Source organism: Protomyctophum bolini (genome assembly GCF_963924005.1).
Source record: "Protomyctophum bolini genome assembly, chromosome: 19".
Classification (NCBI taxonomy): Eukaryota; Metazoa; Chordata; class Actinopteri; order Myctophiformes; family Myctophidae; genus Protomyctophum; species Protomyctophum bolini.
The window spans coordinates 26100768-26123708 of record NC_137880.1 but is presented as its reverse complement, the minus strand read 5'-3'; the positions used below and the strand labels follow the sequence as shown (position 1 = coordinate 26123708).

The 22941-nt window shown below is 41.3% G+C and overlaps 2 protein-coding genes across 4 annotated transcripts; both read right to left on the bottom strand.

Moving 5' to 3' along the window:
* Window positions 1-75: 75 nt before the first annotated feature.
* LOC308334456 (acetyl-coenzyme A synthetase 2-like, mitochondrial) lies at window positions 76-14370 on the bottom strand. Of its 3 annotated transcripts, XM_080791212.1 has the most exons (14): window positions 13945-14370; window positions 13477-13573; window positions 13160-13359; window positions 12331-12506; window positions 11631-11783; window positions 10771-10918; window positions 9920-10057; window positions 8986-9078; window positions 4719-4831; window positions 3606-3732; window positions 3096-3223; window positions 1547-1610; window positions 1127-1248; window positions 76-349 (listed from the first exon to the last, which is right to left on the bottom strand). In XM_080791212.1, the coding sequence occupies exons 1-14, from the start codon at window positions 14255-14257 to the stop codon at window positions 173-175; spliced, it is 2049 nt and encodes a 682-aa protein (XP_080647338.1). In that variant the 5' UTR covers window positions 14258-14370; the 3' UTR covers window positions 76-172. The 3 variants fall into 3 exon arrangements, 2 of the variants coding, with proteins under 2 accessions (XP_080647338.1, XP_080647339.1); XR_013965910.1 differs by lacking the exon at window positions 1547-1610 and having other exon boundaries at window positions 327-349; XM_080791213.1 differs by lacking the exon at window positions 1547-1610 and having other exon boundaries at window positions 239-1248.
* Window positions 14371-15563: 1193 nt separating this feature from the next.
* LOC308334634 (visual system homeobox 2-like) lies at window positions 15564-20428 on the bottom strand (the record flags this gene model as incomplete). The annotated part of the gene is made up of 5 exons (XM_080791438.1): window positions 15564-15892; window positions 16855-17035; window positions 18708-18831; window positions 19698-19788; window positions 20005-20428. 5 exons carry the CDS (start codon window positions 20426-20428, stop codon window positions 15564-15566), a joined length of 1149 nt encoding a protein of 382 aa, XP_080647564.1.
* Window positions 20429-22941: the final 2513 nt, after the last annotated feature.

The following is a 22941-nucleotide window of genomic DNA, read 5'->3' as shown; positions in this document are numbered from 1 at the left end:
CTCACAATACCCAAACAAGAAAGGTTAAAACATGTTGAATTGTTCTTCATCCTTCAAGAATGTGATTTAAGAGGAATTAATTGGTCATTTGTGCGTGTGGTTGGGACATGGGAATTGTGAGCATCACCGTTGACATGGAAGTTGAGTCTGTCAGGTTTTTGCCATTCCAAGGTCATTGCCTTTGTTGGTCACCACAGAGCTGATGGTGACCTTGAATGACCTCCTGAACAGCGGAGGGGTCGTCCAGTGTGCTGAGGTCACCCAACCCGTCTGTGTCGCGCTCCACCACTTTGCGCAGCACCCTACGCATTATCTTGCCTGAGCGTGTTTTTGGTAGACGGTGGACAAGCTATTATGAGAAAACAAACTGGTTAAGCAACTAAAGACCATTAAGACATACAGAAGTCGTGGATGATCCATGTGTTAAATAATTGTACATATTACATCAGTTTCTAAGTTTCATCAATTACTGAATTAACCGGGTCTGAATTCATTAACCTGATTTATACTTAGTTGCGCACAGCGAATAGACAAGTTCACAAGGTCACAACGCGTGGCTCTGCAACATTGCAGAATGCAGATATGTTATTTGCAGCATGAGACACCACGCACACATTAGTACTATAAACCAAGCCTTACTGATCTAATCTGGGGGCATCAGGAAATCCAACCTTTCTGGTCTCCAGTCACGCTAGTGTGTGACACATGTGTCACTGTGGAGTCTGTTCCATCTGGCCTTGGTTATTGTTTATTAGCCGATTATTGGTCTGTATTCAGATGCTAATCCCGTGAATAACAAACTGCTCTGATATTAACTCTTCCATAACTGTTAATATGAGTATCTACAGTGATCACATATTGCATTAGCAAAGTTCTGGGTACAAATTTCTAGCAAAGTTCTAGGTACAAACTTCTAGCAAAGTTCTAGGTACAAATTACTAGCAAAGTTCTAGGTACAAATTACTAGCAAAGTTCTAGGTACAAATTACTAGCAAAGTTCTGTACAAATTCCAAACAGCGCATCATGAAACGGAGAGCGATCCAAAACAAGCCCACAACACTGACACGAACATTCTGTTCTCAGTTCATCACTGCTTTGTTTTTAGAAAAGATTTTAATACACCACCTGAATGAAGTCTGGACTGGCATACTTGGCAATGCTTTTAGACACCATCTCTTTCAGTTGCTGGGTCAGGACAGCCTCTTCGACTTTCACTCCCTTTTTCAGCACCACAAATGCATAGACACCTGGCAAGGCAAAGAGAGACAGCCATAAGGAATATCTCCATGGTGCAACATGGGAAGAAGGTGAGGGTAGAACACAGAATGTGTTCAAAAGATAAAATTACATTACATTTCCTTCATATTATGAAGAGCATTGGCACTTATTTTATGTACAGCTATTGGAGGATTATGGTCTATGAGATTGCAAAATGCTACATATTTCACACTTGGCGTCCTGCTTCCAATGGCTACACAGTATATTGCGTTCTCAGAATGCACAATTTTGAATAGTTGATGACACCTTTAAAAGATTTCACTTCACCTTGCCCTTTGATGTCATGTGAGTATCCTATGACAGCAGACTCAGCCACCCCAGGGCATTGGTTCTACAACAGAGGGTCAATGATACAAAATCAAGTTCAACGATTTACAGGACAAATAAGTATTTGTTTGAGCTTAAAGTACTGTAAAATGCATTTACAATGATCAAATTTGTACATTGTGAGTTAAGGGCAGGTTATGCCTCCTCGAATCCTCAGTCAAGTTCTGAATGCCTGATATTAATCCTTAAACTGCTGGGGGTTCTTCAGTGTTTTTTTTTACAAGATAGTGCCCTACTAAATGAAAGTGCTGGTTTTATAAATATTTTAGTATTTAACAGCAAGGTTTCCACCCGACGGCGACAATATGCAAGGTCACTGATTATCTGCAGGGTCATTAGCTGGGGACCAATGTTCACGGATGTTTCACGCTTTTATCCCGGATCATCTCTTAGCACAGGGTGGCAGGGATATCTCCCTGCCAGGGATATCTCCCACAGGATGGCAGGGATATCTCCCACAGGATGGCAGGGATATCTCCCTGCCACACCCTACAGCTATACGGTGGCAGCGGTGGCCGAACGGTTTGCGGAGCGGTCTTGATATCGGAAGGTCGCTAGTTCGTATCCCCGGACCGGCACGTTAAAATTACCACCGCTGAAGTGCCCTTGAGCAAGGCATTGAACCCCTACCATAAAATGTTCTATGAGCAGGGCCTGGCTGTAAACAAGTTCTTGAGCTTAGTCCAGTTACCCTGGGTAAACATGGTAACTTTGCTTACATACAGTACAGTATTCTCTCTTCAGAGGTAGTCTGGTCTCGTCCAAGAAGAAGGAGACGGGCTGAGACACAGCCATTAGCGTACTTTTTCAGATTCTTCTGCTGCTTCGTTCTCCTTTGTTGCCTTCCGCAACTTGGCTCCACATTGCTATATCTGCTATCTGGCTGCAAAGAAATGGGGCTGATTTCCCTTGGGAAGATGAGCATCTTGCTCATTTATTTTTTCACTTATGTGCTCTGTGTGCTTCATCCCAGGCAATTCTGTGACAATGAGGTCTTTATTGTTTTTCTTGGGAGTCTGTAGTAGACCAAAGACAGGGAGGGTCTCCGTATCCAAGGCTTGTGCATCTTGTTGGAACCCTAAACCCATCAGACTTTCTATCCTCTGCATTTCTCTGCTTCCCACTCGCTACCTTGTCGCTGGTCAGTGGTCATGTCTAGACTGATAGATTCATGTCATCACTTAAACTCCCATATACAGCATTGTACGCCAAATAGCAAAAACATCTTGCCGACAGGCTCATAATGCAGGACAACATGACGTGACCATATATTTGCTATTTTTTCTATTTTATGTATTTTCAGTGAATGTTCTTTCATTCTTGCTGAATGTTCGCTTATTAGTTTCCCAGATTATGGATGCTGCAGGAGTTCGTGTAATGAACATCTAGAAATGTGTAAGCCCAGCCATTTGGCACTTTTTGACAAAGATAAAAGCAAATTCTCAAAAAGTCGTTGATAGATGTGCAGTTACTCATTGACTGTACATACCACTACATCCTCCAGCTCTGCTGTTCCAATCCTGTGGCCGCTCACATTGATGACATCATCCAGACGGCCAATGATCTGGTAGTGGCCGTCCTTGGAGCGATAGGCACCGTCACCAGTAAAGAAGTAGCCTTTAGATAAAAGGAGGGAGGGAGCAGCTATATGAACATCCTAAAGTTAATCGTTTGTTATTGAGACAGTAGAAACTAGAAAGAATAACGGATGTACAGTCTGACACTATTTCCCAAACAGTGCGTTACAGACCCATTTTAAGGGTCACGAGTATATACTGTGTGTGTGTGTGTGTATATATATATATATACCGGTATAGACACACTTTACACTTTATTTAGGCCTATTATTATTTTAAAAGATTTTCAAAAAGTAAAAAAAACAACCAATGTGAGCTTGTAAATCGGCTATTTTTACTGGTTTGGGTAGACTTCACATTTATCTTTTTGGGTCTCGAGCTAAAGCATTTGGGAACCACTCTAACTAGGAGGATAAACATACCAGGATAAGGCTGGCAGTAGGTCTCAGTGAATCTCTGGTGGTCATTGTGAATGGTTCGGGCCATGCCAGGCCAAGGCTGTGCAATACACAGAGCTCCAGATGTCTCGTTGGCAGTCAGCTCCTTGCCCTAGATTAAAAACAACAAACGCAAAATAAAACGGCTATTGTCACACAGTGCTAAATGAATGCGAGTACAAAGGGACAATTAAAAGGGAAAACATTAACATTGAGCAGAATACGTAATACTAATTTTACAATCAAATAGTGTCTACTTTGCTTTTCACCACACTGGATCATAACGGTTGCAGCAACGTAAGATCAAAGGTTAAAGTAATTAATGCAACTAAGTATTGAATATTCAGCAAGCATTTGTTTATTAATATCCCTATATGATTGGAATTGTGTCCCCCTCAATATGATTGGCCATTTGACCAATAGTGTTAATGATGAACATGTGTGTGCAGAGACAGCACTTCAACGGTCAGGCTAATCTGTGGATTTTATGAGCAAGAGCAAAAATAACTAATGAACTAATGAAAACTAACTTAAAGGTATATTCAGTGATTTCACTTAATTCAAATATCACTTATTTTTTTGTTTTGTTGTGATAATCCTTTCTACTATAGAGTGTGCTGACCATATAAGGAGTTCCTCCCTGTCCCCAGTTAACCCCTGGGGGTCAAAAAACCTTAGGTTTCGTTTTTGGCTCTCTATCCTGATTGGATGAAAGGCTTAGGTCCCAGCCAAAAACGAAACCTAAGGTTTTTTGAGTGAAATCACTGAATATACCTTTAAGCCCTAAATAAATAGCCAATCTGCTCTTTTTGAAAAATAATAAACTAATAAACAATTATTCGTATTTTATATGCCTCTAATTACGTGCCCAGAATGGGGATAAGGACACCCACCAGGTTGAAAGTGTTTAATGGAGCATTTGGCACCAACAGAATGGGATTGATTGGAGGGATGGAACAATTAGGGGCGTTAAGAGTGGGGCGAGTATCAAAAGTGACACAGCTGGTGCCTGTTTCATAATCCCAATCTGCCTGTTTCATAATCCCCCACCCTCTCCCGCCCACTTGCAAGGGTGGCACAAAGACACAAGCACTCTACCTCACTGTCCATAAGCACCGGCCTGATGCCGAAGAACGGTCTCATGGCCATTCCTGGGAAAATCTCTGCGTCTGGCTCTGATGGCCTCGGAGCGATGCAAATGCCACCCGTCTCTAGGAACACGAGGAGAAAATAAAACGACACGGCATGTGAAACACTAATAAAATGACATAAAATAGGGCATAACAAATATTCACTACATGGCAGTGTAGTGAATGAATGTTATTGTATAAAAGGTTTCAACATTTTGACTTTCTGAATTACATTTACACTTGGCATTATGCTGTGTAGTTATAGTTAAGCAATAGTGCACATGCAAAGAATAAAAAAGGCTACATAAATAAATAAGCACATCTGTGATTTCAGTTTGACCTACCGAAAAAGAGTGAGATTACCTGTATGAAAAATGTAATGACAAATGCAACCCAGGAGAACACTTTGTGTTAATACAGTAAATGATGGTCTGGGATGGCAGATTTGACCAGGAATGATTAAGTTACTGAACCTTAGACAGCAGAGGTCAGATGATTCTACCATTTCTATCAATGACTAGACTACTAACATGAAGAAAATGTCAGAACATGTCACGAATGCTGACTGAACTAAACATGAGATCAAGAGCATAAGAGATACATGAAGGAAATAAACTGAGAGAGAGCAAGTAATGGTAAATTACAGAGCAAGCCTTTTGGAAACAAACATACTAACCTAGCATAAACCCCTCTCATTACTACAGATGTCAACGGACGAATTACGGCCATACTAAGTAAATTAAATAAAATTAGGCTTGTCTAGTTCTCAGGGACCACATTAATCCGCCTTGTGTGTTGGCAGCAGCAGTAGAGAGGACCAGCAGAGACAACTAGGACAGCAGCCCATCCCACAATAGAGCAGACATCCCCTTTCAAATCAACTTAAGCTGACAATTCTGTGTAAACCTCCCCATAACAATATTTAAGACATAATTATCTTTCCACCTCAAAACCCTAACAGAGAACATGCCATGGTGCTGCAATACATTTGGTGTTTATTTTTATTTTTTACATTTCTTTCAAATATAAGTAAAACTAAATCTATATATAAAACATACAAACGTATAAAGCATTGGATTCCCATTTTGCCAAAGAGCTCCAAAAAGCTACATTTGACATTAGAAACCATGTACAGTATACCAGTCTGCTACTTGTTCCTCTTTTTTTATCCCCCTCCCAAAAAATAAGAAAACACCCTAGAGTGATTTGTTTGAAAGAAATTTAAATGTGTGTCTGTGGTGGTGGATGAGTGTTTTACCTCTACGACCACCCGGATACCTGCTCATTACAGATGTATGTAAGCCCACCAGGGCTTACATACATTGCCAACAGAAGATCAGAATCCCTGATTCCTCTCTAAATGGGCTATTTGCATCCGGATCAAGCCAATCACAATGATTAATAATGCCATTTAGTCCTAATTTGAAAGGCTCACACCACTTCAGCAAAATAACAATCACATAATCCCTTTCGCTGAAGGGTATTTGGGTCATATCTGTGTCTATAATTGTAAGCTCATGATGTTTAATTATCGTGAATTAATTATACAGTAGATGACTGTTTGCATGGTTAATTAACATACATTTGGTACATTCTGTTATTACTCAAGTGGATCTAATTTTAAATTGAAAGTGAAATACATGGGGTCAATCTGATCCTATGCTCATTCACAAATTTCATTTTATTTGTGAAATCAGCTTTGATTTGTGAAACGTTGTCATACCCTATCATAAGCTACTTCATGAGAGGAATGCTCTTTATTTTACAATGACATAATAAAGTGCACTTCTAAGGGTCAGCAACCCCAAATGCTGACCCCCAAAAAACATTGGAACTGCTATTCACTACTATATGCCTGCCAGCAACGACAGTTTGTTGGGTGGCTTAGAACTGCTTAGGACTTGAGCTGACCACACTGTGTGGGAGATAAATGGATTGATAGGGTACAGGCAGCCACTCCAGACAGATAAATGGATTGATAGGGTACAGGCAGCCACTCCAGACGGCAGTAGCTGTGTTGGCAGCTATAGTCATCACTCATCGTGACATCTGTGTCCAACAGTGCACTATCGCACTGATCAACAATTTTCGGTGTAGAGACTGTTGACTGAAAAAAGCAGCCCAAGTACAGTTGCCACTCGTGTCCTTTTTTGTGGTAAAAGATGTCATACTGTTGTTAGAATGTTTCCTCTGTTGCAAAGAGAACAGTTCACATTGGGATTCAGTCCACGTCGTTTCCTTTCCCGTGGTGCTTTGAGACCAGATATTTGACATCATGATGAAAACATCTGGTTTGATTCGTGTCCAGAAGGGGTGTGTGTGTGTGTGTGTGTGTGTGTGTGTGTGTGTGTGTGTGTGTGTGTGTGTGTGTGTGTGTGTGTGTGTGTGTGTGTGTGTGTGTGTGTGTGTGTGTGTGTGTGTGTGTGTGTGTGTGTGTGTGTGTGTGTGTGTGTGTGTGTGTGTGTGCATGTGTCCTCTTCTGTATATTGTACAGTGTGTGTACAATACACACGTAGCACACTCGCATACAGCAAGAGATTGGTCAGCGCAGGCAAACACCCCCCCGAGGAATATTATATAACCGCTCTTGGAGGGAGGTACTAGACTGGACTCCCCTTTAAGACAGACTGGCGGTCCATTTTCCTGCATGCATACGTGGCTTTATTTCATGTCACACACAGCGTTCCTCTAGTCTACAGAGAGGCTGTGCGTCTGCTAGAACAGATGCAATCGATGGCACACAGAGCAGACCCATCGGAATCATTCTTGCACATAAAGGTGCAGTATCCATTAGGAAAGTAGTGAAGTATTTAGTCTTTATTATGAAGTGGGCATTGATTGCATTGTCAATGGATAACAGTAACACTCATTGATTTGCATTTACAGTAGCCAATAGGAAGAGGTTATCGCGTGACGGTAAGGTGACCAGTTTCCCCCCCTTGCGTGGGACAGTCCCTAACAGTTAGTCCCCTAATAGTTGGCTTTCTGTTGTAAAACTCTCTCATTGTCTCTTTTCCTGCAAGATGTGTTAAAGCTGTTATAACATAACACATAACATAATAACATGACACAAATAATAACAAAATGATAGGCAATATTACGCCTATGGTCGAATATGACATCAAGGCATTTAATAGCAACTTAAGTAATAAGTTGCTAACCCCGTCTCTTCCATAGTAGGGATGCCGCCGATTAATCAATTTTCCGATTAATCGTCGGAGTTTCCGAAAGTTTTTTTTCCTTTTTTTTCTTTTCTTTTAATCGCCAAAATATAGGCTAATAAGTAAGGCTGCATGATATATCGAACATGTACCTTCATCAGAGTGGAGAATATAAGTATAAATCAAGTTGAGCAAAGCCACTCTTCTCTGCCCCTCTCTCTAAAAGACACAGTTAACGATCGCTTGTTAAGTGCCTGCCAGACAGACAATCAGATGAAATGAAGGCAGGTGTAGAGTAGAGTGTAGACTAGTGAACTGAACGTTTTCTGTTTATATCAAGTACTTCATACCATTCCCTTATGAAACTACTTCTCCCCAGATCCAAATGGATTTCATTTTCCATCCTGAATGGCAGTAACTAGCATACAATGAGAACTGAGAAGATCTCCACAAAGGTTTACTCATCAAAACTGATTATAAAACTGTAACCATCAAAGCATGCACTCAACATATAATGGTTATGTGACCATGGCATGTGCATAATATAACATTTAAAAAGTTTTATCTGATATTGATTTTTTTTTTAATTGGGGGGGGGGTGGGTTAAATTAATCGATTATTAATCGGCAGAGCTGTCGACTTCGATTTGGCTGATGGTCACTTTGTGGCATCCCTAGTCCATAGAGTTATGTATAATAGAGACGTCACCGGATTTCTCCTCCCATCCACTTGCATTGAGTTGCTCACCCAGCGCATGAGGCGATTTCACCCCTTCTTCCGGGAATGGATCAGAGTGCATTCTGGGATGTATTTGGGCCAACACATGAACGAGTACCGCGTGTGCGTGCACTGCGAGCGAGTCATGAACGAGCGCCGCCGTTTGGCTCGGCCGCCTCGCCGTGTTCATGTGATTAGCCGCTCGAGCTGCAGTACTTTCCTCTCTGCAACGTCTCTATTAGTCTAAGGTCCCGTTCCACTTGTCCAACACAATTTACTTATGTCCCACAAATGAACAGTTGGTTACTATTGGTTCACAAGTACATTCAGATGAATGCAATCAAAAACGTCAGTTACCTGTTTGCCACCAGGTGTCCACCACAGGGCAGCGTTTGTCTCCCACCACTCTATGGTACCACTCCCACGCCTCAGTGTTTATTGGCTCTCCCACTGGTGAAAAAAAACACTATCTAATGGCATGTTGATTGAATACTAATCCTATTGTAAATTGTAATTATGGTTTGTTGTTTCTGTTTTGCCTTTGAGCCAAATGCAGAGAGATGGCTTAACAAAATGTTAAAACTATTTCTGTAGAAGTCATCACGATTGAATGGGTTGAATCACGATTTAGAATGTGGATTTTACGCCAAGCCCTGCCTATTTCTTGCACGCTACCATTGGTGTGTGTGTGTGTGTGTGTGTGTGTGTGTGTGTGTGTGTGTGTGTGTGTGTGTGTGTGTGTGTGTGTGTGTGTGTGTGTGTGTGTGTGTGTGTGTGTGTGTGTGTGTGTGTGTGTGTGTGTGTGTGTGTGTGTGTGTGTGTGTGTGTGTGTGTGTGTGTGTGTGTGTGTGTGTGTGTGTGTGTGTGTGTGCGTGCGCGTGTGCGTGCGCGTGTGTGTGTGAGAGATCCACTGTCACACGTGTGTTCTTGGAGTCAGCTGGACATTGCAGTGGGCACTGAGCATGTGCATGACAAAGGCATGTCGACATACAAGCCTGGCTTGACCTCCAGTGATAGTATGTAAGCACGTGTGCTTGGGACAATGGAATTTGTCCTGTTGAGTTGATAATTTTATAGAAATTATGCCAAAGTCTGAATCTCAACTGGACTGCACTGTTGTACAGTATGTTTTGATTGTAGATGTAGTAGTAAGTAGCCTTGCTGAGCTATAAATATAGCAAAACAAGCATAGGAATAATGTGTGTATAGTACAAAGTATACTTTGTGATGGATGAATGTGTGCATGATGAATATTTTAGGCACTGGTCAGTGGTCTTCATAGCAGTCATACCAGAGCCCAGAGTTTTGAGGGTGGAGCGGTCATACTTCTGCACCCACTGGTCTCCATACTTGAGCAGCAGGCGGATAGCTGTCGGAGCCCCATAAAACTGGTTGATCTTCAGTCTCTCCACCATCTCCCAGTACCTTCCTAAGAATAAGTCAACACATGTATACACAAACCACTAAAATCATCAGTGTTAAGTTAACCAAATGTACACATTGACCACATAACTGGATCAGAAATAAGGTGACCCAAATCGAAGTTGAAAGTGCCTGGACTAACATTGTGTAAGGCAGTGTTACATAATCCTCATCACTGAGAGTAACTAAAACAAGGCATGTAATTTAAGATTCCTATGTATACAAAAGGTGCTATGTTTAGAGATTGGTCAGTTCAAGGGCAAGTACAGTTATTCACTGGGCAAGAAATAAATTCACAGCTCACTACAGTAGAGAGCTGCATGTCAAAAAATAACTTCAGCTATCTGCTGTGTGTTAACTCTGAAACTCTGTACCTTTTCAATTCTAAGGTGGGGGGGTGGGGGGCGTCAAAAGAGCCTTTGAGTCAAAAGCGTACAGTATCTAGTGTAAATTAATAGGAATAAAATGTCATAGTATTGTTACTTAGTAACAATAGTTGTTTTTTTCCCCTCTTGCAACACCAGCACAAAATATGCAAGCAAAACTCTTTCAATAAGGAATAAGTCAGACTGTAAAAATTACCTTTCAAATTCAATTTTTATATTGTTTTGTGTTTTGTTGTTGAGGGTCCCAGCCCTCAACAAAAAGGTTGAAATGAAATGATAAATGAAAAAGTTGCATGCAGGTGCGATGCAAATGTAATCCTGTTTGAATTGCTACCTGGGTCTGGGTATGTGGGTGTGCTCTCAAACAACACAGTGGTTCCCCCGTTTGACAACGGCCCATAAACGCTGTAGCTGTGTCCTGTTATCCAGCCAATGTCCGCTACACAGCCAAACACGTCTCCATCATGGTAGTCGAAGACATACTAGTTCATAGTTAAGAGGTCACAGACACGTCATTAGAACAGAATTTGAATTTACAATAGTGACATTATTTTATGTAGGCCAACCTGCTTACCACCATGGGTTCATTTAGCTGATTCCCAAATGGATTTTTTTGCATTGGGTTTTGGATAAATTCAGACAATAAGCTCTTTTGCAAATTATATTGCTTATTATGATATATTCACACATTTTGCTCAACAAGATCCGGCCACATTGTGGCCGCCTATAAGAGGGTGTGACTATGTATCCGGACTCCAAGCTAATCATGCAAACCATTGGAGGGATCAGGACTAAATAAATTATCAGTTTTTTTCCACATAGGCATTGAAAAATGTTAGTCAATTAGACTGATTAGGCTGACACCCATTTGGAGTCATAAAAATGTATGGCTGTATAATAGATTTCATTCACTCTGTTCCCATGTGGATCCCGAGAAAAAAATCACATGATGATGGCTTTAACATTCAGGGATGCGATAGTAACAGCAATAATTTATATACTGTAATACCGGAAACTATGAAACTCCCTTATCTTAATTCAACAAAAGCCAGCGATGGAACCCATTGCGAACAACATTATTAGGTCTATAAACTATATCGCTGCCAACTGTGCCCAGGGAATATCATTTTTCTGCCAGATTCGTCTGGCTTCCAGGCTAATCAAGTGTATTTATTGTAGGACCTGATGTCTTACCCTGTGTGTGAGTGATGCATACAGCAGATAGCCAGCCTGTGTATGGACCAGGCCTTTAGGTTTCCCTGTGCTGCCTGATGTGTAAAGGATGAATAACACATCCTCACTGTCCATGGCAGCAGGCTCACACACCACGTCCTCCCTCAGCATCTCCTGCAGGGATATAATATACAATACATATAATATCTCTGCTGTCGGGAAGAAACCACTTAACTTCAGGAAATTTAAATTTAAAATAAAATCAGGAAATTACGAAAACCTTATATTTGGAAGACAAAGCAATACTGCCCCATCAAAGTTTGTGCTGTGACTTTATACAGTATATTGTCAATTACTAGAGTAATCTAGTTTTGGTTTTGTCCGAAGCACTTTTGACTACTTTTCCTTGGTTCAATAGTTTTCTAAACAACACACAGACGTAAAGGGTGTTCAATTATAGAACTGATTTATGGAAAGAAAATCTAAAAACTCAAAAATGGAGTTAGGTGGTTACCTCCCGACAGCAACGATATATAAAATAGTATGTCCATGGCCTAGTGACCTAGTCCCATTGGCATACAACTTTAAAGGCGCATTTAGAAAACACTGCTTTGATATCAGGGCATAACACTTACACTGCAGTAGACGGCATATACGCCACAGCTGGCGCTGCATTAGTGCACTAATGGATTTCAACTTACGTGCTAAATATCTATCTCACCTCCTCCATGGGGACATCTCTGCCTGTCATGCTGACTGGATTCTGGGTTCTCATTGCCACAAACACCTGCTTCACCGAGGGGCAGCTCTGGACGGCCATGTCCACCGTCCTCTTCAGCTCTGTGACCTTGCCCCCTCGTACCCCTTGGTTAACTGTGATGACTACACTGGACTGGGCTGGAAATGGCATCATATAAGAGTTTTGAGGAAGAGAAGGCAGTAAAAGTCTTAATTTAATTGAAAGAAAATGAGTACCATCAACATGGTTCACATTTCTTCTGCTTGTAGATCAGCTATTTTCATTTTGTTTTATCGTTCATTCATCGTAATCGAGGCAAAGGTTTTTAATAATGGTGATATTGATTTAAAGTCATGTCACCTAGAACTGTGGTAGAGGAGGCTGAAAAAACAGCCAAAATGAACACGCACATCTATGTATCTACTAGGTTGGGTGCTGGATCAAATATAGTCACAAATCAAGAAATGAAAGAAATACGCACACCATTTTCTGCTCCCGGATATTTGTTTTACTGAAGTGGTAACGTTTCGGGCTGCAGCCCTTCCTCAGACCTTCCTGAGTCTGAACTGGGAGCAGAAAATGGTGTGTCACCTCCTACGTTTTTAACGATGTGTTTTCAAAAATGTGCCCAACGGTGTGCATTCTACGCTTCTCCAACACACTCCTATTGATCAGCCTAGCTGTAGGCTATATACCACATGCATGAGGGGTGTTTTATTATTATGTTCCATGATCATTTGCAGGAGAAAATGTTTGTCTTTCGTCCACTTGAAGAAGTCATGGGTGACGTCTTCCCTCCCTGCAGCCTCACCGTCTCTGATGCGGTCCGCAAGGGCCTCCGCACTGAACCCCGCGAACACCACGTTGTGGGCAGCGCCCACACGGGCACAGGCCAACATGGACGCCACAGCCAGTGGGCAAGGTGGCATGTAGAGGGTGACGCAGTCCCCTCGCTTCACCCCCTGCCTCTTTAACAGGTTGCCCACGCGACATGTCAGTTCCAGCAGCTGCCTGTAGAAAAAAGTTAAACATGACAAAGTGTATGCAAATGTAACACGCTGTGCCATATGAACTAATGTTAAAATAATTTCCAGACACTTTGAAGACTACATATTCTAACTTGCTGACCTGTAGGTGACCTTGACCTCTGTTCCTGGTTCATCTCGTTCCCAGATAAGAGCTATTCTCTCTGGACAGGTGTGAACATGCCGGTCCAGGCAGTTGACTGTGTGTATGAACCCAAGTGGCATGGCACAAGCACGTGCACACGCACACGCACACGCACACACACACACACAGTGGGGGTTTTTTTTTAAGTAAATCTCATCCATTTTTCTGAGACTAAATTAGCTCATGGTCTTTTGCACGTCATTGTATTGTGAATGGCTTCAGAGATAATCCGGGTGAAGATTTTATAGGCTACTTTGTTGAAAGACCCCCCCCAAAAAAATAATAATAATAAAATAAATAAAATAGAGAGAGAGAGAGAGAGCACGCACGCCACACATAAATTAATAGTCTATAGTTTCATTAATTAATAGACTACTATTATTAATGTACAGGTATAGGCTATTGTAAGGCGAAAGGCAATCTTACCGGAGACGTTCAATTTCCCTCCCACAAACCACTTGATCTTGCCTTGACTCAAGTCACAATCCTGGGTGGAGTGAAAGGGACGTATCCAAGAGAGTCTCTGACTCGCCAGAGTACCCCAGAAGTCTGCACTGTCGCTAATTGAGAACTCATGAAGTCCCGAATGGTCGCTCACTCCTTGAAATCCAACTGCTTCGGGCATGCATGCCGCGATATTGTGGTGGTGGTGTTTAGACAAGAGATGGCAATTAGCGACGCGTCCTTTTAAATAAGTAAACAGAGACTTCATGGATGTGCTTCTGCAAAGCGGCCACATGATTTTGATCAGGATCCGTCATATGAAACTAAATACGAGTTTAAATCATTTTACGCTAATCCAGAAATAACACTTTATTGACTTATGTAACACGAAAACATTTTGCTGGTGGTAAAAGACGCTTCTAAAATTGTGGAACTACAAAACTCATGCAGTCAAAAGTCTGAGAGAGACAGAGGGAGGGGGAGAGATTAAGCAGAAAGGGCTGTTAAAGGGCTGCACACACTGCAGGCTATTGTTTGCCGACAAATATATTTTGTCGTAAAAAATAGCCTACCGACAAAATTTCACTAATGCGATCAAAGTTAATTATGTATGCATTTGGGTATATCAAAGATTTTATCACAGATCAAGACTATAACAAAACCAATAGGCTATCTATTTCCAATATTAAGCCAATAACTATGATACATAAACAGGCTATGAATACAGAGTTTAAATTAATACACAAAGACAAACAGATTATTCCTGTTCAACTGTACACATTGAGTTTTATTTTCATTATGTACAATTCAATATGCACAGATAGGGTTGTTGGTGCACCATGTTATTTGATATCATAGATATAGGCATTTATTATACATTTTAATCCACCCCCACACACACACACACAGTCACACACACCTGTCATTTGCATAAAAGTATAGCTGCCTTGGTACAAAATTGTGAGATTAAGCGATGAAAAATATGTACATAACTTTATGTAACTCAATTTTAAAGGTGTAGAGAGTGATTTTCTTTTGTTAAAATATGTGTTAAATAGGCCTAGCTCTATAGTCTGATAGCAATAATTGATATATTTTTAACAGGGGTCTCCCTGTCTCTCCAGCTCTTTAGTAAACACAGCATTTTTAGGTTGGGATACCAATTTTATCCAATCAGGAGAAAGAACTCATACATAGGCAACACTGCAGGATAGGCTACAGGTTTTGAAGTGATGACAAAGAAATAAGAATACCGATTTTATACTATATGGGCCACTAATAGTCATACATTTGAAGCTGTTAAATGGATACTCTCTCCATTCAATTGGCAACCCATGAAATGTACTTTCTGTTTAAAGAGGAGACCCCTGTTACTGAGGATAGACACTCAATGATTACTATTTCAATGTAGAACATTAACCTTTTCACACAAAGAAACCTTTTGTTTTAACCAAAAAATAATATATCACTTACACTAGGTCTTTAATGTTATAAATGTGAGGGAACAACTACTGAGCCTCATTTCTATACATCATTTCATACATAGAAGGTGCTGTCACAAAATAATATAGGCCATAAAAAGTTTTTAAAGGTAGCCATTTTCAGTGAGACTTCTCCATATCTCCTGTCTTTTGTTCTGTACGTGTTTCCTCCGTTTCCTCTCTATCTTTTGCGCGGCCATTCTCTATTTCCCCTGAAACTGTCCCCAGCATCTTAGCACTGTGCTCCTGGGCCTTTGCCCTGAGTGCAGCAATGCTGTTCTCCCTCAGTTCCTCCTTAGAAAAGGGCGACCTGGTGGCGTCCGTCCTCTGCCTCTCTTCCTCCTGCTCTATCTCTCGCTCGAACGTATTCTCCCCAGCAGGTGGTTGGATGCTGTTGGGTTTTCCAGGAGATGTGTGGGTGGGGGTATCCATGGACTTCTTGTGCATACCTTAGGGAACAATCATTGATTCCATTTAGAGCTAGCAGAAATTAGAATTTGAAATCCCATATACGACTGCTAATGTATAGCGTGTAACGTGGCCCCCCTTTATGGGGAAACATATACTGCTCAACCAAAGTGAGATACAGTATTTGGCTTCTGGTTTTCAGGCAGGTATATCTGCTTCATTCATTCACCAGGAAAGCTGATCCCTGCATGCAGTCAAGCCCTCAATGTTATCTGGATGCAACTCTATTGATCCTTACATGTTTAAAAATAGCCCTTGTGAAGCTGTAGGTGGACTAATGCTTGCTTTGACCATCTCTGACAAAGATGTGGCAGCAGCACTCTCATAATCAACAACATTGCAAGAATGGTAGAGGGAAAGAATGAATGAACGGGCAAGAAAGGGAACGGGCGATGAGAGGGAGAGTGATTCTGTTATTCAATTACAGTCACCTAATTGATTCAAAGTAATCAATTGACATGTGTCGAAAGAGCATGTTTGATCTAATCTGTCCTGATGAAGTAGGATTATCATCGTATTGACTACCACCCAGTTATTGACACAGTGACACTTTTATTGGCTCCTAACAAGAACCATGCTTAGCCCCATGTCCCCTCCTGAACACCTCCATTTGAACCATGCTTAGCCCCATGTCCCCTCCTGAACACCTCCATTTGAACCATGCTTAGCCCCATGTCCCCTCCTGAACACCTCCATTTGAACCATGCTTAGCCCCATGTCCCCTCCTGAACACCTCCATTTGAACCATTCTTAGCCCCATGTCCCCTCCTGAACACCCACCTCCATTTGTAATCCCTGTTCCCTTGAAGAATAAAAAACATATTCAGGATTGCAACGTTTTACTGTGCAATTGCTTTTCCCCATGGTCATCTGCATATGTTAAAACATTTATTACAAAAATCTAAATTTCAAGCAAATGCGAAAGCATTCTGCAGTGACTCACCGAGTAACCAGGGAGCACAAGAGTCCATGATGCCATCCTTGGCTGACTTGAGGATGGACTCAGGAAGAGGGATGGAGTGGCGAACCATAGCTCCATATAGGCCATACTCTGCCATCACACTGCTGCGGCCCCAACACTTCTCTCTCTTCCTCCATTTAGCCCTGCGGTTCTGGAACCACACCTAGAGAGAATACACATGGACAATATAGGATGATGATGATTACTATGATATATTTAGGAACTGTGGAATGATACTTCATACGGGGAACAAAAGATCAAATTATTTCAGTTAAAGCCTCTGGCTGAACTAAAAGGAAATGGGTGAATGTTTTTTTTACAAGTGAGATAATTGTGTTATACTCACTTTGGATAGCTGCACAAATATCTTGATCATAAACAATAAAGCAGCAGTAACATTGTGATGGGTCTATTTTAAGTCTGCAGGCTTGGAGTAAAATAATTTAACGACAAAAGCTGTAGTATTGATAGTATTGATAACATGTAGTATTATATAACTACAGTGGATGCCCTTCATCTTTTATTCTAATGTTATATTTTTCTTATCTTATACAGCTATACAGTATAAATAAAAGACTTTCAGTTTCATCATACATTTATAGTTTTCTGACCTATACGTTATGAAGCTAAAGTGTGTGTGTGTGTGTGTGTGTGTGTGTGTGTGCCCCCCCCCGCATGCTCGCATATGCATGCATGATTGTTATATCATCCCTCCTTCTTGCGCTTCAAAAGCCAGGATTGATTTCCACCAAGTAAGGCCTTCTAATAGCCAGCAAGCTTGTGAATATGGATGAGGGAGTAGCGGAGATGAGCATGGCTAAGGCGTCAGGTGGGATGAGATTGGTTTGTGTGTGTGTGTGTGTGTGTGTGTGTGTGTGTGTGTCGCGGCACACAGACATGAAATTAAAAACGATCAAAGCACAGGCTGGAAAGCTATATGCAGGTAGATCTGATGATAACCTCCCTCATAAAAGATGGGTCTCGGATGATTGTTTCCGTCAGCACACTGTGTGTGCGTGTGTGTGTGTGTGTGTGTGTGTGTGTGTGTGTGTGTGTGTGTGTGCGTGTGCGTGCGTGTTTGCGTGCGTGCGTGTGAGGCGTTGCCAGAGAGAGGTGACCCCAGGGGCGGGGAGGCTGATTGAAAAATAAGTTAATTTCCACAGCTGATCGATGAGCGACAGGCGCTCAAATATCACGGGAAATTAAATGGCTTATAGCAGGCCAGTTGAGCCCTCTCCTCACCCATTGACCCGTGGTAATTAATTTCTATAGGCCTATCATTTGATTTTGGGGATCCTCTGTGTCTCCCATACATGGGAAAAGTTCCCCTGAGCTAACTAATTACATATGGATATATTGGTTATTAATTTGAAAGTATCTGTGCATGGTCAAATGGTTGCTGCAGGTATACTGGTGGTATATAGTATATGCAATATATTGTCCATCTCTGTCATTATTTGCTGATATTCAATTGTTTTTTTTTGCTTTTTTGCTACCTGCCAAATTTCCTTTTTGTGTGCATATAAGGATTTTGGTGCAAACTGAATTTGAAAGAAGCAGGTATAGAAAGCACACTTAATTTAACTGGAGTCAATGGAAAGGGACACAAGCCTTATATATAAGTGGAAGAATTAATGTCTGAAAAAGCTTTTTGGTGCATTTGTATATATAATGCTACCAGTATTGTTAAATTTAAAAGCTGGATCGCTGACTATGAAAATATTTTAGAAATTCAATAGGACAATTCAGTCAAATGAACGAACACACACACACACACACACACACACACACACACACACACACACACACACACACACACACACACACACACACACCTGTATCCTGTCTTCTGGCAGTTCAGTCTTCATGGACAGCATTTCTCGAGCATATACATCAGGGTAGTGAGCTTCATTAAATGCTTTCTCCAACTCTTCCAGTTGGTAAGATGTGAAAATGGTTCTACAAACAGTCGAAAAGACCAATATGAGTACATGTTCAATGTGATACAACACTTTATTTTCTTTCTTATTCGATGATGGAACATGCTTTTGCATACTAAATTTAAAGTTTTATTTTTAAATTAAATCCTTGAAAGAAAACACATGCAGGAGAAATTTGTAATTATTTTGTATTGCTATATCCCCTATATTAATAGGCTAATAATAATAATCTGTATTGCCTAATTACATTGGTCTTTATGTTGTATTTATGTTGTTCTGAAGTTTAAAATGCATGCTTAAAAATATTTTTCGATGTCAGTCAGTCTGAGGAAGGCGTCACAGCAGCACTTGCAGGTGGCTGAGGTGGCATAACAAATCCTTCGAGCCTATAAACTATAGGCTACATTAGAGCAATCTCTCTCTCTTTTTTTTGGTAAAACGAATATCAGGCAAATTATTTTAAATAAGGGACATGAGGGGAACACCCTTGAGATTTCCTGCTATAAGGGCTACAGCTATATAGCAGGCCTTGTGGAAATGCTCTTTTCAAGCACGCACATACGAACCCTTTCAAAGTTTTTATTTTTAATATAGCGCTCAATCCCCCGCCCTCTTTCTAAAAACGATGTCCATATAGAGGCTAATCAGCTGTATGTTTTTATAAAAGTAGCATATGCCTACGTCGGGTAGGCCTATGTAATTATTATAGGACATGCAGCCAGGTTTGATGGGATCTGGTGTGTATATAGGCTGCGGCCTAAGCTAAAACTATAATAATAACAATACAATATAGCACGAATGCCACGAAACGACAATAATAAAAAAGGATCCTAAATATGGCAGCTTGTCATTAAAGCTGGCTACATCTGCCAGTTTTCTATTTACCTGTGTCTCCTTTTCTTTCTTTTCTTGCTGTGGCTCAATGCTGATTTAGAGAATTTGTTGTCGTTGGGAGATAGGCTTACATCATCAGAATCTGGCAAGAAACAACCGTGATCATGCAGTGAAAATCAGAAAACAAATGAGCAGAAATTGGAGCTAATATATAGGCCTGTGATAAATTCATTGGAAAAAAGTTACAAATATATATACATTTAGCCTGCTATACAAGGCTATACAAATACTTAGACTTGGATATAGCCGATATATCCTTGTTTGATTTTAGGATTTTTGCATGCCAGAGGATATTTACCCGAGCTGGCAGAGTGGTTCGCATCCATCGGACCTTGGATTGCCCTGTTGAGCGGCTGCAGGTGAACATTTTGCGCCTCTGACAATACCTCGAGAAAGGCGGGCTGGCTGTAAAACGAGTGTATGGCTCCTGGTCCTATTAAACCCATGCCATGAAGTCCGACACCCCCGTGGCCGAGGGCTGACCTCGCCGCCAGCAGGTGCGCCCTGGGCGGCAGAGGTTCCAGCGGCCGTCTCGGGACCGCGGGCGGCTCCTTATTCAGCCCGAGGATCTCATGAATTCCGAAGCCCGTGCACCTGTGCGTCGTCGTGGTGGTGGCGCCCATCTTCGAGGGCGGTTGCTGTTGCGTTCCCTCGTGGTTTGGTGAAGCCATTTTATGCTTATTCACAGATTCTGAAAGCACAGTGCCTTCTTTCCCTGTCATGGCAATGGAATTCCCTGATTAGTTTTCACCCCCGGAAAAAAAGAGAGCCGTATAGTCCCCTGTGCAATCAGCAGTGTTGTTGTGCTCTCCCTCTCTGCAGAAATGGGGCTCTTTATCCAACAGGTTCGCCTGTGGCATGGGGGCAGCTGCAGTCAGCCAATCACAGAGGGTAGAGACCTGCATGCGCCGGATTCTCCACATCATGCTATATACAACCGAGGTAGGTACCGAAAGTTTCCACGCCCGTGTGTGTGTGTGTGTGTGTGTGTGTGTGTGTGTGTGTGTGTGTGTGTGTGTGTGTGTGTGTGTGTGTGTGTGTGTTTGTGTGTGTGACAATGAGAAGATCTTTATTAAAGAGCAACAGGGGGTTATAATTAATTCCCGACCGTGTGTGTGTGTGTGTGTGTGTGTGTGTGTGTGTGTGTGTGGAGGATGGATCAAGGCATTAATGCCTGCAGCCAAGGCCTTGCAGAACAAAACAAAAAAGATAATTCCAGTTTTTCCAACAAATTATTATTTGTGAATATAAACCCATATAATTTATTGTCCATAAAGGCTAAACATGTCCTCAAATTGATCGGTGGATTAAGCCTAACAAAATCATGATGCACTGTTAATTGAGAGGGGAAAGTGTATAGCCTTATTTGTATAGTAAACGCCCAATTAAATTAGCAGAAATCGATCGAAAATGCACGGGAAAATGCTGCGCTATACTTTCACTGTATGTCACTCTATTAACGTCACATGCGATTTAATTCAGGAGTCAGCGGATCGGAAAACATATCCAATCATCCGGATAAATCCCTACACTCAAGGAAACCATGCATCTTTGTTCCCCCAGCCTTTATACAGCATGACATAATGCTATACCTTACAATGGTAAAGCAAGTGTTGCATGGCATATTGTCATGTCGAGACTCATGTGAAATGTTTAGCATTTATTGTTTTATTCATGATATACTGATTTATTTTTTGATTCAGTATATCAAATTTAGTAAAATTAACAGACAATATAGGAATTTTCAGGTGTTCATTTGTTACGGAATTTAATAATAATCAATTTTAAGATGCATATTGTTGCTTTTCTTTTGATCAATTATGAGTCTGTCAATGTGCTAATTTAGCCTCAATATAGGAAAATAGCCATTCAGCACATATAGAAACGTCTTTATAAAATCTACAATGTCCAACATGTATTTGGCCAACCTGTGATATAGGGGCCGGGCCTATAATTTATATTCGTAAGGAATAACAAATTAATTTGTTAGGAGACTAGTGTAGTCTTTTATAGGCATAATTATACCAACGTCCCATTAATGGTCTTCGTGTGATTTGCATATTCTAATTAGTTTTGCACTTTTGTCTTTGGTGTTCACGCGTGAGTATATGCGCATCTGTTGATAAGTCTTTTTCCATTAACAGGTCACATGATGAAGAATTACAATGCCCCAGTTTCCGGGTATTTAGGACAAACAACAAAAACAAATTAATTACACAGTCTATTTAACACTCTATTTTTTGTTGCACAGTATAGCCTTATAGCCCAATAGTGATGCAATAATTTGACTTTTTGCTACTATAAATTAATCTGAATGATTACACATCAGATTTAGAAAGTGATGCTGCTGAGTCTGACAGGCAGCAATGCAGCATGGAAGGCTATAGTAAATTGGATGCTATAGATTGCAGATTAAAATCGTTGATGTTTCCCCTTTTCACTCATCTATCAATCACACATGTCACATCAACACATTTACAACACACATTTCTGAAAGGACTAAGGAGTATAGCTAATAGGCATCACTGCATCAGGCCAGTTGAAGACTGCCTATGAATGGAAGCGTGTGATGAATACCTTCATTTCTGACTGTCGCCACAATCTCAACTCTAATCAGCAATTATTCAATTATTGCGGTGTTTGGTTGGTTCAGAAATAATTTGTGGCACACTTTTGGACATCTGGACAGATAATTATCTTCACGAGAGGAGACAATTTATGGAGATGAGTAGACGCCTCGATGGATGCGGATATATATAACACGCCGACCTTATCAGTGTGACATGTGGCGATGAATAAATAAATAGTGGAGTCCTCGGGGACCGTTTGGCCTGGGCTGGTGGACCATGCGTCGGACTGCGTTTCGGCGCGTGGTCTATACCCGTGTATGGCGCTGGTTCCTAATCCGGTGAGAGTGAGATGGTCAGCAGATAAGGTTCTGTGGGAACCACCCCCTTATGGCCCATCACCATCATCGCTGTTTATGACTGTTAATCCCCCTGCTTCCCTGCATGGTGCACTGCGTCGACCAGGCCTAGGCAACTGCTATACAGCCTTCGGTCAGAGACCATATTGCGCATAAGGATAACATTAAGTTATTCTGCATGCAGTGAGGAATAGGCAGCGGATATTAAACGAAAAAATTGTGTCAAACGATGTGCTCTGCACTGCCACTGCATGCACACACACTGGACTGGAAGACGAAAAGTTGACAACGCAAATTAATCAGTGTGAC

Excerpts from the sequence above, each read along its gene's own strand:
- LOC308334456 (XM_080791212.1), bottom strand. The coding sequence starts at position 14,257 with ATGTGGCCGCTTTGCAGAAGCACATCCATGAAGTCTCTGTTTACTTAT. Across the intron at positions 10,919-11,630 it reads ATGCATCACTCACACACAGG|TATGTCTTCGACTACCATGA; the intron begins GTAAGACATCAG and ends ACTATGAACTAG. Across the intron at positions 3,733-4,718 it reads CGGTGCTTATGGACAGTGAG|GGCAAGGAGCTGACTGCCAA; the intron begins GTAGAGTGCTTG and ends TTTTTAATCTAG.